Source organism: Gobio gobio, assembly GCF_949357685.1.
Source record: "Gobio gobio genome assembly, chromosome: 15".
Classification (NCBI taxonomy): domain Eukaryota; kingdom Metazoa; phylum Chordata; class Actinopteri; order Cypriniformes; family Gobionidae; genus Gobio; species Gobio gobio.
The window spans coordinates 32,847,688-32,859,132 of record NC_137108.1 but is presented as its reverse complement, the minus strand read 5'-3'; the positions used below and the strand labels follow the sequence as shown (position 1 = coordinate 32,859,132).

At 38.5% G+C, this 11,445-nt stretch overlaps 1 protein-coding gene across 1 annotated transcript; it reads right to left on the bottom strand.

Annotated features, from left to right (window-relative positions):
- Nucleotides 1-2,034: 2,034 nt before the first annotated feature.
- mlf2 (myeloid leukemia factor 2) lies at nucleotides 2,035-10,536 on the bottom strand. The gene is made up of 8 exons (XM_079837223.1): nucleotides 9,758-10,536; nucleotides 9,523-9,631; nucleotides 9,296-9,337; nucleotides 9,040-9,093; nucleotides 8,623-8,751; nucleotides 3,003-3,162; nucleotides 2,649-2,866; nucleotides 2,035-2,551 (listed from the first exon to the last, which is right to left on the bottom strand). Exons 1-7 carry the CDS (start codon nucleotides 9,799-9,801, stop codon nucleotides 2,652-2,654), a joined length of 753 nt encoding a protein of 250 aa, XP_079693349.1. The 5' UTR covers nucleotides 9,802-10,536; the 3' UTR covers nucleotides 2,035-2,551; nucleotides 2,649-2,651.
- Between the last annotated feature and the right edge of the window lie 909 nt (nucleotides 10,537-11,445).

The following is an 11,445-nucleotide window of genomic DNA, read 5'->3' as shown; positions in this document are numbered from 1 at the left end:
ACCTTTTTTGTGGAATATAAGACACTTTAGATGCAGCTTCTTGCATTTGCATTGTAAAATGGCATTAGATTAAAAGAGCTTCCCCAAATCTGTACTTTCTTGTAGACTGCAATAGAGTGACCAGTCAAGCGGTCTCTCTCTCTCTCTCTCTCTCTCTCTCTCTCTCTCTCTCTCTCTCTCTCTCTCTCTCTCTCTCTCTCTCTCTCTCTCTCTCTCTCTCTCTCTCTCTCTCTCTCTCTCACACACACACACACACACACACACACACACACACACACACACACACACACACACACACACACACACACACACACACACACACACACACACACACACACACACACACACACAGCCAAGCAGTCTCTCTCTCTCTCTCTCTCTCTCTCTCTCTCACACACACACACACACACACACACACACACACACACACACAATCCATCTCCCTCAGTCTCTCTCTCCTGCAGTTTTTTTCTTCCCTCTCGAATAGACCTCGGTCCTGGCTCCCATTGTGTTGTAACCATAGTAACCGACCTTGCAGAAGTGCGCGTGCGTTATCATGTCTGCCGTCTGACTGTAAGCGCTCCATCTACTGTTTGAAGCACGAGAGGCGTAGAGTCTGGCTGCAGAGGTACTTTGCATTGATTTACTGTTGCAGGTGTGTAACAGGGAGCGGTGTTCACTTAGGCCTACTGGTTGGAGTTTGTTACAGCACATTGTAATATCTTTTAGTAATTCCTAGTTAGCTGTTTAGGCTTAATACTTAGGAAAATAAAGATATAATAAAGACACAACACACCACGAGTGGCATATATCACACACATCATCTGATACCATTCAATAAACAACCTGTAAACTTGTGACAGAAAGGAGCACACATAGTTAAAAAACATAAAACAGTCATATTAGGCACGTTCATACATCTGTAGAAACTGATAAATGTCTATGATATGGTTGCAATGTTGTTGTTTGATAGACTAAAATGTGTTCATGTTCAAAATATTTACCCTATGCATAATTAGTCTATAATATAGACTATAATAGTCTATAATTTAGTTATTGGTCTATAAGTGTGACATTATAGTAAATAATTAATTCAATGATTCATTTTATAAAGACGGTCAATTTACACAACTTCTCCCTTAAGGAGAGATGCAGCACAGGCCCAGAGTGGCCATTTTTTACCAGGACCACACACACTAGTTAAAGTACACTATGTAGCTTTTGGCCCTTTAGCTGTTAAAACCCCCCCAAAAAACATTCATTTTGCATAAGAATATTGTACTTCATCTCTGCTTGACTGTGCTGAAAAATATGATCCTTCACAATAGATAATACTTCATACAATATAAACTGTTAAGAGTACAGAATGCCAAAGCTGCCAAAACAAGAAATACATACATAAAGTGTATATATACACTCTTATTTATGTATAATTGTATTATTTCCACATTTATAAATATTATTTCCACATATATATTATTTTACATTTCATCATATTTTTATTTAATTTTACGGCAGCTTTGGGATTCCATAGTAGAGCTTCATATGGCAATTTATGTTCCATAAAATACCTTACCTGTTGAGTAATAAAAACGCCATCTCGGTGTCACTTTTACAGCATTTCCAATCCATCAGTTCTCGCCGTCTCCGAAAACCCAATGTTGATTCTTGTTTTATTACGAGCGCTGTTGCGTTCTGTTTTCGCAAACATACGCTGCTCTTTTCGGCATTTGTTTAAAACGGATGATTCCCTGGAGGTTCGAGATTTTTACTGCTCCATATCAACCTTTCTCGCTAGTTGTGACAACTAACATATGCCACTCCCACAGCACACATGCGTCAAAGTAGCCAGTAGTTTACGGATATAATAAGACACGCATGGGCGAGTGACGCACGTGCAATTTCCTGTGAAAACCATTCAGACAGGTCTAAAATATAAACACTTATAATAGGCTATAACCAGAGTGAATCAGGAACAATAGTGGGCACACAAAGAATATTTGCTGTCTAACGAGGCATTAATGTAACAAGACGGCACAGTCAATGAAGTTCTTTTTATTAGTTAATAAGTTTAATTAGTCAGCATTGTACAGTTAAACCCACAGATACCCTAGTGTCAACACAAACATATACGGACTTTACAGTGGATGTGTGCATGTGTATGTATGTATGTATATGTGTAGTGTATCATTAAATATTTGGATATTGAAATATTGGAAGCATGAGAATTCATTTAAATACAAAGATGTCTGTGTGTATGTATATATAACAAGGTTGAAGAGCTGTTTGAATTGATGAATGCTGGTGTGTATGCTTTGGGAGTAGTAACATGGTATGAAGTACACAGGCCAGGCCAAATTCCACACAACAAAGATGCAGTCTAAAAACTTCAACCTGTGTTATAATACCTCATGCCAGCACACGTCCCTGTAAGGAGCTGACTACACATATTGAGACAGTTCAGATCTATCAAACATTTGACCCATCGGTTATAATTTTCTTCTCTATCCCTCCCTTCTCTCTTTTCACAGCATCAGCTAGACAACTCCACCTGTAAACAGATGCACAACATGTCAACAAAGTGAGGCCTGAATCTACAGTGTCGAATCAAAGAGAAGAGTGTCAATCGGGCTGTGTAAGATTCGTACCTCTCACCAGTCGTAGCGAGGGCGGGAGTGAGGAGGATGGTGGCGTGGTGACTCGTGGCGGGGCGAGGGAGAGGAGGAGCTCGGAGGCGCTGTCAGGGCCAGCTGCTGTCCAACCCCTGCACTCCGGTCACGCCCGTAATCTAAACTACGGGCATTAGAGGGGCGGTACCGCAAGCCCAACTCTCTCCTCCACTCTTCATCAAAGGCAGCTGCCTCACCTGAAAGGAAAATAGTTTAACAATAGTGAATAGGAGAATTTTTTTCCACAAAGGTTCAAGATGAAATTTAAGCAGTTGCTAGCAGTTAAAGGGGAGAAAAACGAGAAAAGAATAGAGAAAGGAGGATTCAACCCACTCTCTTCCAGGTTGAAGAAGTCCTGTCTCTCTTCACGGTCACCCGTGAGACGGTTCCTTGACCGTTCCATCACATGACCTCTCTCACCAATGTGATGCCCTATAGACATTCGCTCCAGTCCACTCTCACTGTCCCGCATCGTTTGACGTGTCTCTCTGATCTAAACAAACATACACAGAAACGTTTAGGGGGGAATCAACAGTTGTGCCACTTCTGTGCAGTGTTGGGGGTAACTCATTACAAGTAACTCAAGTTACGTAATCAGATTACTTTTTTCTAATAACTAGTAAAGTAGCGCGTTACTTTTAAATTTACAACAAAATATCTGAATTACCTTTTCAAATAAGTAACACAATTTACTTTGTTTTCCCATTTACTGACTGACAGCTCTCCTGTCTCCATGTTGGGATAAATCAGGAGTAAGTGCGGAAACGCTTGGAGCGTTGTCTGTAAACATGGTTATTGTAGTTCTGGACTAAATGTGCGCATGCATTTACTGATCTCACATGCACAAAAAAAAGATTCAGTATTCCTCAATGTATAAAATTTGTGAACGCTGAACTCAAACCTCTAATAATTTAATAAAATAAAACTCATGAAAAAAAAAAAAACCCCTGAGGATTCAGTTAAACCATAAGCAAAAAAAATGACTTGTTTTTTATTGGTGAAGTAAGTGTTAAACTTTCTTCTCCTGCGTCCTATTCTTCTGCAATCCAGAATGGCTTTGAAAGGTTTGTTTAAGCTGCGCCCTCTACAGTATAGACATGAATTTGCATTTCCTTTAGCCTTATTATTCCAATTTTGGTGTCAAAAGGGACTTTGACATTTTCCCAGAAATATAACTTTTTTGTTATTAAAAACAAAAAAACAAGCCTAGGTAAGAAAAAGTAACTAAGTAAATGCAATTATTTACTTTTTAAATGGAGTAACATAATATTGTAATGAATGAATTACTTTTCAAAGTAACTTTCCCCAACACTGCTTCTGTGTGTGGTACTTCAGTGCAAAAACATCTTACTCGTGAAACCATCCGCAAACTAGTTTAACCAGGCTATCATTGTCAGTCTTTTAGGGATAGGAATCATAGGATTAATCAGAATAATTTAATTGCTTAATGATTCTATTAAAGGGATGGTTCACCCAAAAATGAAAATTAGCCCATGATTTACTCACCTTCAAGCCATCCTAGGAGTATATGACATTCTTCTTTCAGACGAATACAATCAGCGTTGTATTTAAAAAACGTGCTGGCTCTCCAAGCTTTATAATGGCAGTGAATGGCTGTTTCGGTTTTGAAGTCCATAAAAGTGCATCTACCCATCATAAAAGTGCTCCACGTGGCTCCGGGGGGCTTAAAGGATTAGTTCACTTCAAAATGAAAATTTCCTGATAATTTACTCACCTCCACCTCATCCAAGATGTCTGTCTTTCTATGGTCGAAAATAAATTAAGTTTGAGGAAAACATTCCAGGATTTTTCCACCTATGCCACTGACGTGACCTTTCCCACGTGATGACATCATATGTTGTGAAGAAGCAGAACACCAAAGTCAAGCAATTTGAGGTTAAAAAAAGATTCAAGGTTTTTTAGAAAATGACCAATGGTTTCACTAGATAAAACCCCATTCCTCGGCTGGGATCATGCAGAGCCCTCTGTAGCCCCTCAAAACCCTTTGAAACTGCATTGATTTGGAGTTTCAACCCATTTCCTTCAACCCGTTGGTTGCCATTGAAGTTCATTATATGGAGAAAAATCCTGGAATCATTTCCACAAAAAACAAAACAATAAAAAACCTAATTTCTTTTCAACTGAAGAAAGAAAGACATGAACATCTTGGAAGAGATGGGGGTGAGTAAATTTTGAAGTGAACTAATCCTTTAATAAAGGCCTTCTGAAGCGAAGCAGTGCGTTTGTGTAAGAAAAATATCCATATTTAAAACTTCACAAACTATAATCTCTAACTTCCGCTAACGGTCGTACGCACATTACCCAAGAGACTGGCGTTCCAGTGTATGATGTAGGACGCTGATGTAGGACGCTCCACGTTCATCACTGGAACTTATGCTACGCCTGCGTCTTACGTGAACGTGCAGTTAGCGGAAGTTAGAGATTACAGTCTGTGAAGTTTTAAATATGGATATTTTTCTTGCACAAAAACATTGCTTCGTTTTAGAAGGCCTTTATTAACCCTCCAGAGCAGTGTGGAGCACTTATGATGGATAGATGCACTTTTATGGACTTCAAAACAGAAGCCGCCATTCACTGCCATTATAATGCTTGGAGCCAGCACATTATTTGAATATAACTCCGATTGTATTTGTCTAAAAGAAGAATGTCCTAGGATGGCTTGAGGGTGAGTAAATCATGGGCTAATTTTCATTTTTGGGTGAACTATCCCTTTAAAAATTCAAATTTGAAAAACAAATATCTGAAAAGGAGAAGTGCATTTCTGTTGCCAAAATGCAAAACAAAAATATATGAAAATTTATTTTTTCTTTATAAAACACTACTGACAAAACCCACACGTCGGTGGAAACTATACTGATTTAGGTCTCACAAGCTACAAGTACATCATAACAGTATCAGTTCTTGGGTCATGGAGTCATACATGATGAAATTAATCATTTGTGGTTCAGAGAATTTGGTTAATTGAAATAACAAAACATGTATGATTAAAATGTCATTAGCATTATAAGAGTCAGAAGATTTAGACTTCACTTGTCAGTGTATGTAAAAAAGAACTGGCTCATAAGAGTTATTTGCCCGAGAATCTGACTTCTCTGGTCATACCGTATGTTTTTAATCAACTAAAAACTGCCTCATAAGAGCCGTTTGCTTCAGAACCAGACTTGACTGGTCCTGTATAAAAAATAAAAAAAAACAGCTCATGAGAGACATTCAATCGAGAACTGGACTTCACTGGTTGTGCTGTTTTTTTTAATTCACTAAAACCAACTCTTAAGAGTCACTCACTTCAGGCCAGGGTCAGACTTAAATGGTAGCTTTGTATGTTTGAAATTCATACACACAGGGAAAAAAAAGCTCATAAGAGTCATTGGACTCGAGAATCGGACTTCACTGGACTCTCTGTATGTTTCGTGCTGAATAGCAAAGTCAGATTCACACATACTCCGTTCGCAGTGTGTATGCGAGGCAGTAGGAGCACAGGCACACAGTGCTTTCACATATGATACGCTTGCAGTGCGCAACTGATCTGCGGCTGTATACCACAAACATTTATTCATTATTTTTATGTTACATCCAAAAGTTGTTACTGAAAATGTTTTTTCTGCATTGTGATTCGCTTTGTACACAGTACCGTTATACAATCTTTCATAGACGTATTCACGTTCAAATTTAAACAACGCGCTATTAGATTTATTTCTTCCATACAGATTTATATATTAAAGGTAAAAATGAAAATTCTGGCATCAATATACTCACCCTCATGTCGTTCCAAACCCGTTATACTTTTGTTCATGTTTGGAACACAAATGAACATCTTTGATGAAATCTGAGAACTTTCTGTCCCTCCATTGACAGCTTAAATAAAACATACATAAAAGCTCTCAGATTTTATCAAAGATATCTTCATTTGTTTTCAGAAGATGAACGGAAGTCTTATGGGTTTGGAACCCAATGACAGAATTGAGTCAATGACAGAATTTTCATTTTTGGGTGAACTAACCCTTTAATACACAAATCTGTATAGAAAGAAATAAATCTACCACTTGCTTGATCAACTTAACGTGATAGTTCACCCAAAAAGACCAGTGCTATCGATTTTGTCGCCTTGTTTATCTAAATGTGAGGTAAGGAGTAGTTTTCTTTGCTTCAAACTTAGCAAAAAGCAATGTTTTGTTTAATTATATGCATTTATGGTTAAATTACTAAATGTTTTGTATCAATCCATGTTAATTTTTATGCAAACAATGCACTGTCACTTTAATTCATCCCGTGAAGCACAGAAAAAATTGATTTGGTGCGTAACCGATTACTGCACTGCTGCAGACACACTGCTCCTGGAATGCATTCTCGTGCCGCATCCGTGTGCAGTGTGAATGCTGTAACCACAGATAAAAAAAAATATGCATCACATACACGCCGCAAACGGAGTATGGGTGAACCTGGCGCAATGCATGGACCCCTTTCAGAGTATTTTAATCTGCTGTTCAGTCCGGATCCATGGAAGAATGCTCATGCGAGTACCTTTAACAGCAACCAAATGACATGAAAATCATTTGGTTGTGGTATTTTTAAAAAAATGGCGCGCGCGAGTGTACACGATCATCTCTTCCAGAAGAATAAACATGAATTAATATTTTAAGGTATGTTGAGGATAACACTTACAGAAACGTATCATATGTCGTGTAATCGCTCAGTGTTTCAATCGCGGAAAGACGTCAAACAGCTTGTAAACAATGTCACGCAGCATCATTTACCTCAGAGTCAGTCATTCAGGGTCCACAGCTGTTAATTCACTCGAGAAATCAACTATTTCACTAAATACATGCACTATATTAGCCTATATATATATAAATTCTACTTAACCTGTTAGTGATGTCTTGATTATTTAATGCTATGTTTAGATAAATCTGTCATGAAAATGACAGTCACTAAGATTATATTTCAACAGCGAATTGGAGAAAAAAACATTTTATTTAGGAGTTAATGCAAAAACTGCCTTATGTGAAGTTTACATGTTTGCACACAATGTGTTATTTGAGTGTTGATTATCCTATAACTAAACATGAATATCAGCTGAAAATAGGCTCATAGTTTGGGCTCTGTTGTTAACCTTTAATATTATAGTAATATTGTGCAAGTAAGGGCTCCCTATATAGTTTACAGCATTATCTTTAAGAAACTTTTAGTTATAATTTAATTCATTTAAGGACAATTTTTTCAGTAAACCACTGTTTAATAAAAAATAAATAAAAAGCCATTTTTTAAAACTGCTGTACCGACCTTGTACCGAGCCGTGACTTCAAAACCGAGGTATGTACAGAACCGTCAGTTTTGTGTACCGTTACACCCCTACCGGACTGTGTTCATATTATATTATTTGGGTCCAAATCAGGGTGCGTTTGGGGTCATCAAAGCAGCAGCTGTTTATCCGGTTGCTTAGTAACGACAGCGAGCGTTGCCCACCTCACTTTTATATTTTAGTTTTGTTTCTAAAGCTTCAGTACGTAATGGCACTTGCGTCTTTATGCCGCGAATGTACTGCAATGCTCTAAAGAACCCTGAAGATGAGCAGAAATTAGATATACAGCTCTCTGCTTGCAGTATGTCAGTCACGCTCGTCAGGACAATTAGTGAAACACACACAAACACACATTTTTATCAAATCATACGTCATTAATAGCGGTTCACTTCCACGATTTAGTACGTTTGCGTTCACATCAGCAGCGAACTGTACCGGAGTTCACATGAACCGTACCCCAGACCCCCCCTTTTAAACAGAATCTGGTACGGTCCGCAGGTGCGTCAATCGAACCCGAGTGAAAACAACCTAAGAATCAGCCATGGACACGCAACCCCTCAATGTCTATATTATAATATACTGTACATATGTAAAACATAGTAACACTCTGCTGGGTGTCTATGCATCTCTTACACCCCCAGGAGCAGTGCGAAATTCACTGGTCTGCTGATAGACTTTCGGTGCTCCTGGATCTGTGGAGGAGTATGAGATGACTGTGGAGGAGGAGAAGGTCTGGCAGTTTGGGGTACCAGACATTCGTTCCTGCAGAAAAAGAGAAGTTATGAAAGTGTGATCTAAGATCAGTTGACCTCAATCATTTGTGCAATTGTATTCTCGCAAAACAAAGAACGTATGTAGATTTCAATTATTTTAATGTGAAATCAACAAGGTAGCTACTTGAAAGAAACAAGTCTGCACTTATTCCAGTTCAAAAGCCGCAAACAATAATGCACCCTTGCAATCAACAAACAGAAGCCTTGTTCTTGTTATGGAAAACCACAGACTTTCAATATTTCTGAATTGCGGCTGCCAGGCCACCGTGAAACTCACCATGTTCTCCATCATCCCACTCATCATGCTGAACATGTCCATGAAACCTCCACCCTGAGAAAAAACAAAATTATTTACGATACTGCACCATTTCTGACACTAATCAAATGATTGAACTTCTTTGTACAGACAGACAAGATGTTTTTGTTGCCATTAAAGCACAAGTTGATCTTTGGTTTGTTTTCAAATCCTACTTGAGAACATGATCATCAGATTTTGCATTGCAAAAGGGTGAAAAAAAAGAACAGTGTCATACCATTCCCATCATGCCGAAAGGGGTCAAGGCTCCAGCTTGAGGCTATAAAAGGGTGGAGGACAAAATGTGGACACTTTAATTTTTAAAACAAACCTAAAAATCACCCATTGAGACACACTGCCGCCAGAGATGCCGAATTCTGCATCAAATTGACAGTCAGCATATTAGTGTCATTTTCACTTCTAAATGTTCCAATCAGGCCTGATTTGTGTGGCTCTAATGGGTACCTGTATGCGTGTGCGTGGATGCTGGATCTGAGGGGTGAGAGGAAATGGATCCATCCCGAATGACCCAAAGAGACTCCTCATCTGGTGCCTGTGTGCCGCGAACGGGTCCCTGTCACCACATGACATGCATATCATTGATAGTCATAAAATGTACATAAAATATTTTTGAAAGCACAAATGGATTCATTTCAAACACTCAAATACATGTTGTCCTTTTAAAATAACTAATACTCACATCATGTATGGGTTGTCATCCACATCATTCAAGTAGTGAAACATTTTTGTTGGTCTTGCTTGGTTGAACTTGCACCAGTAAATAAACTTCAGTCTCTTTAATCAAAAGCCAACACAACAACAGCGCAGGGGCTCTTAATTGGTCAACCAATCATCAAGCTCCCTTTGCCAGATATGCAAAACACTCTCAATCGGAGAATTACACAATTCGGCCTGCACGTTAAATTACTTGACCACAATGCAAACCATCAATTTACCGAGCGAGATCGATAAAACACCCTGATATACTAAAGCCGCTCTGCAGAACATTTATACCTAGGCGAATACTCTCGAATATTCCGGACAGGTGCTAATCCAAAACAGCCTGCAAGCTATTTCAGATTGTTAGCCTAGCATAATAACATGCGCGCTGAAATGATTTGTTTAAAACCACAACAAGATTCAGAGGTACGAGTCAAGGTGAATTATGACAAGCTGAAGAGAAAAACAGCAGCACGCAGAGCAGACGGACCGACGGAAATAACCGCCGCAGATGAGCACAGGAAGACAGTATGACAAAGGAAACAAAACCTTGAAGATCTTAGGCGAATATCTTGCGCTTCTGAGAGATTCACGCGGTTTTTTTCGGGGTGTATTACATCAGAACCGATGCTGTGTCACGCGCTGACACTAAAAAATAAACTCCACTGAGGAAGAGATGGCTTTGATAGGAAGATTACGTGCACTTAGTAAAGCAGGCACAAAAGCCAAACGTCAACAGAAAAGAGAGATGGGAGGGGGAGGAAGAGGAGGGGAACAGCCCTGTTCACATTCCGGTGAATCAAGATAAAAGTTCAAGCTCTGCTCTCAAAATTATTATTATTATTATTTGGTACAGATGCTTTTATATTTTGGTCACCCGTGGATCATTTGAAGGTTATCTTAATGATTTTAGAGCATTATTAATGTGATGCTTGGGTTGGGCATAAGCTCACTATGGCCGTTTTACAATTTTATGTTTTGAAAATGTGAGGAAATAACGAGAGTTGCATTAAAGACATTAACTACACACAACATTTTAATTTAGCTTTATTTTGTACATTCATTTTATATTTTATCAATATTATGATTTGTAATTGTATTACATATTTCTTTTATGTCATTGTGTGTGCCTTTGTTGATTAATGTGTGCAAAATATGAAGTAATTTAAAAAAGTAAAATTGTAATAAATACTTAAGAGTGTATATGTACAACATATATGCATATGTACGAGGAGGGGGAGGGGCTTTTATCGTGATCCAATCCTTAAATTTCCTAGCATAACCTTTGTTCTCTGTTCTCGTGTTCTGCAATCGAACGCGAAGAGCGTATTTCCCTAATACATTTTATTTTACTTTGAAATAAATGTATATTTGTACAGGATTAAACATAAATTATAGTTTATTTCTTGTCTGTCGCTAGATGGCAGTATAATCTGGACGCAAACAGAGAGCCTCTCGTCGAGAGAAGCAAAGCCACCTTTCCACTCGTTTCCAAATTCGGTCACGTGATTGTCCGTGAATGACAAGCTTTATCTTATTTCAGATTTTTATTTATTTTCTCTCTTCAAATGTTTAGTCATAGTGGTTTGGCTATACCTTTTTGACTGCACAAAATTCAGCTTGTCCTCCATGACTTGCACCCGTCTTCACTATATGGTTTTAGCAGCC

What these genes read in the sequence shown, in the direction of transcription:
- mlf2 (XM_079837223.1), bottom strand. Translation starts at nt 9,801, where the DNA reads ATGTTTCACTACTTGAATGATGTGGATGACAACCCATACATGAT. An exon ending in GTGGGATGATGGAGAACATG is followed by an intron (nt 8,752 to 9,039) that starts GTGAGTTTCACG and finishes CTTTTTCTGCAG; the next exon opens with GAACGAATGTCTGGTACCCC. An exon ending in TTCGCACTGCTCCTGGGGGT is followed by an intron (nt 3,163 to 8,622) that starts GTAAGAGATGCA and finishes ATGTTTGTTTAG; the next exon opens with ATCAGAGAGACACGTCAAAC.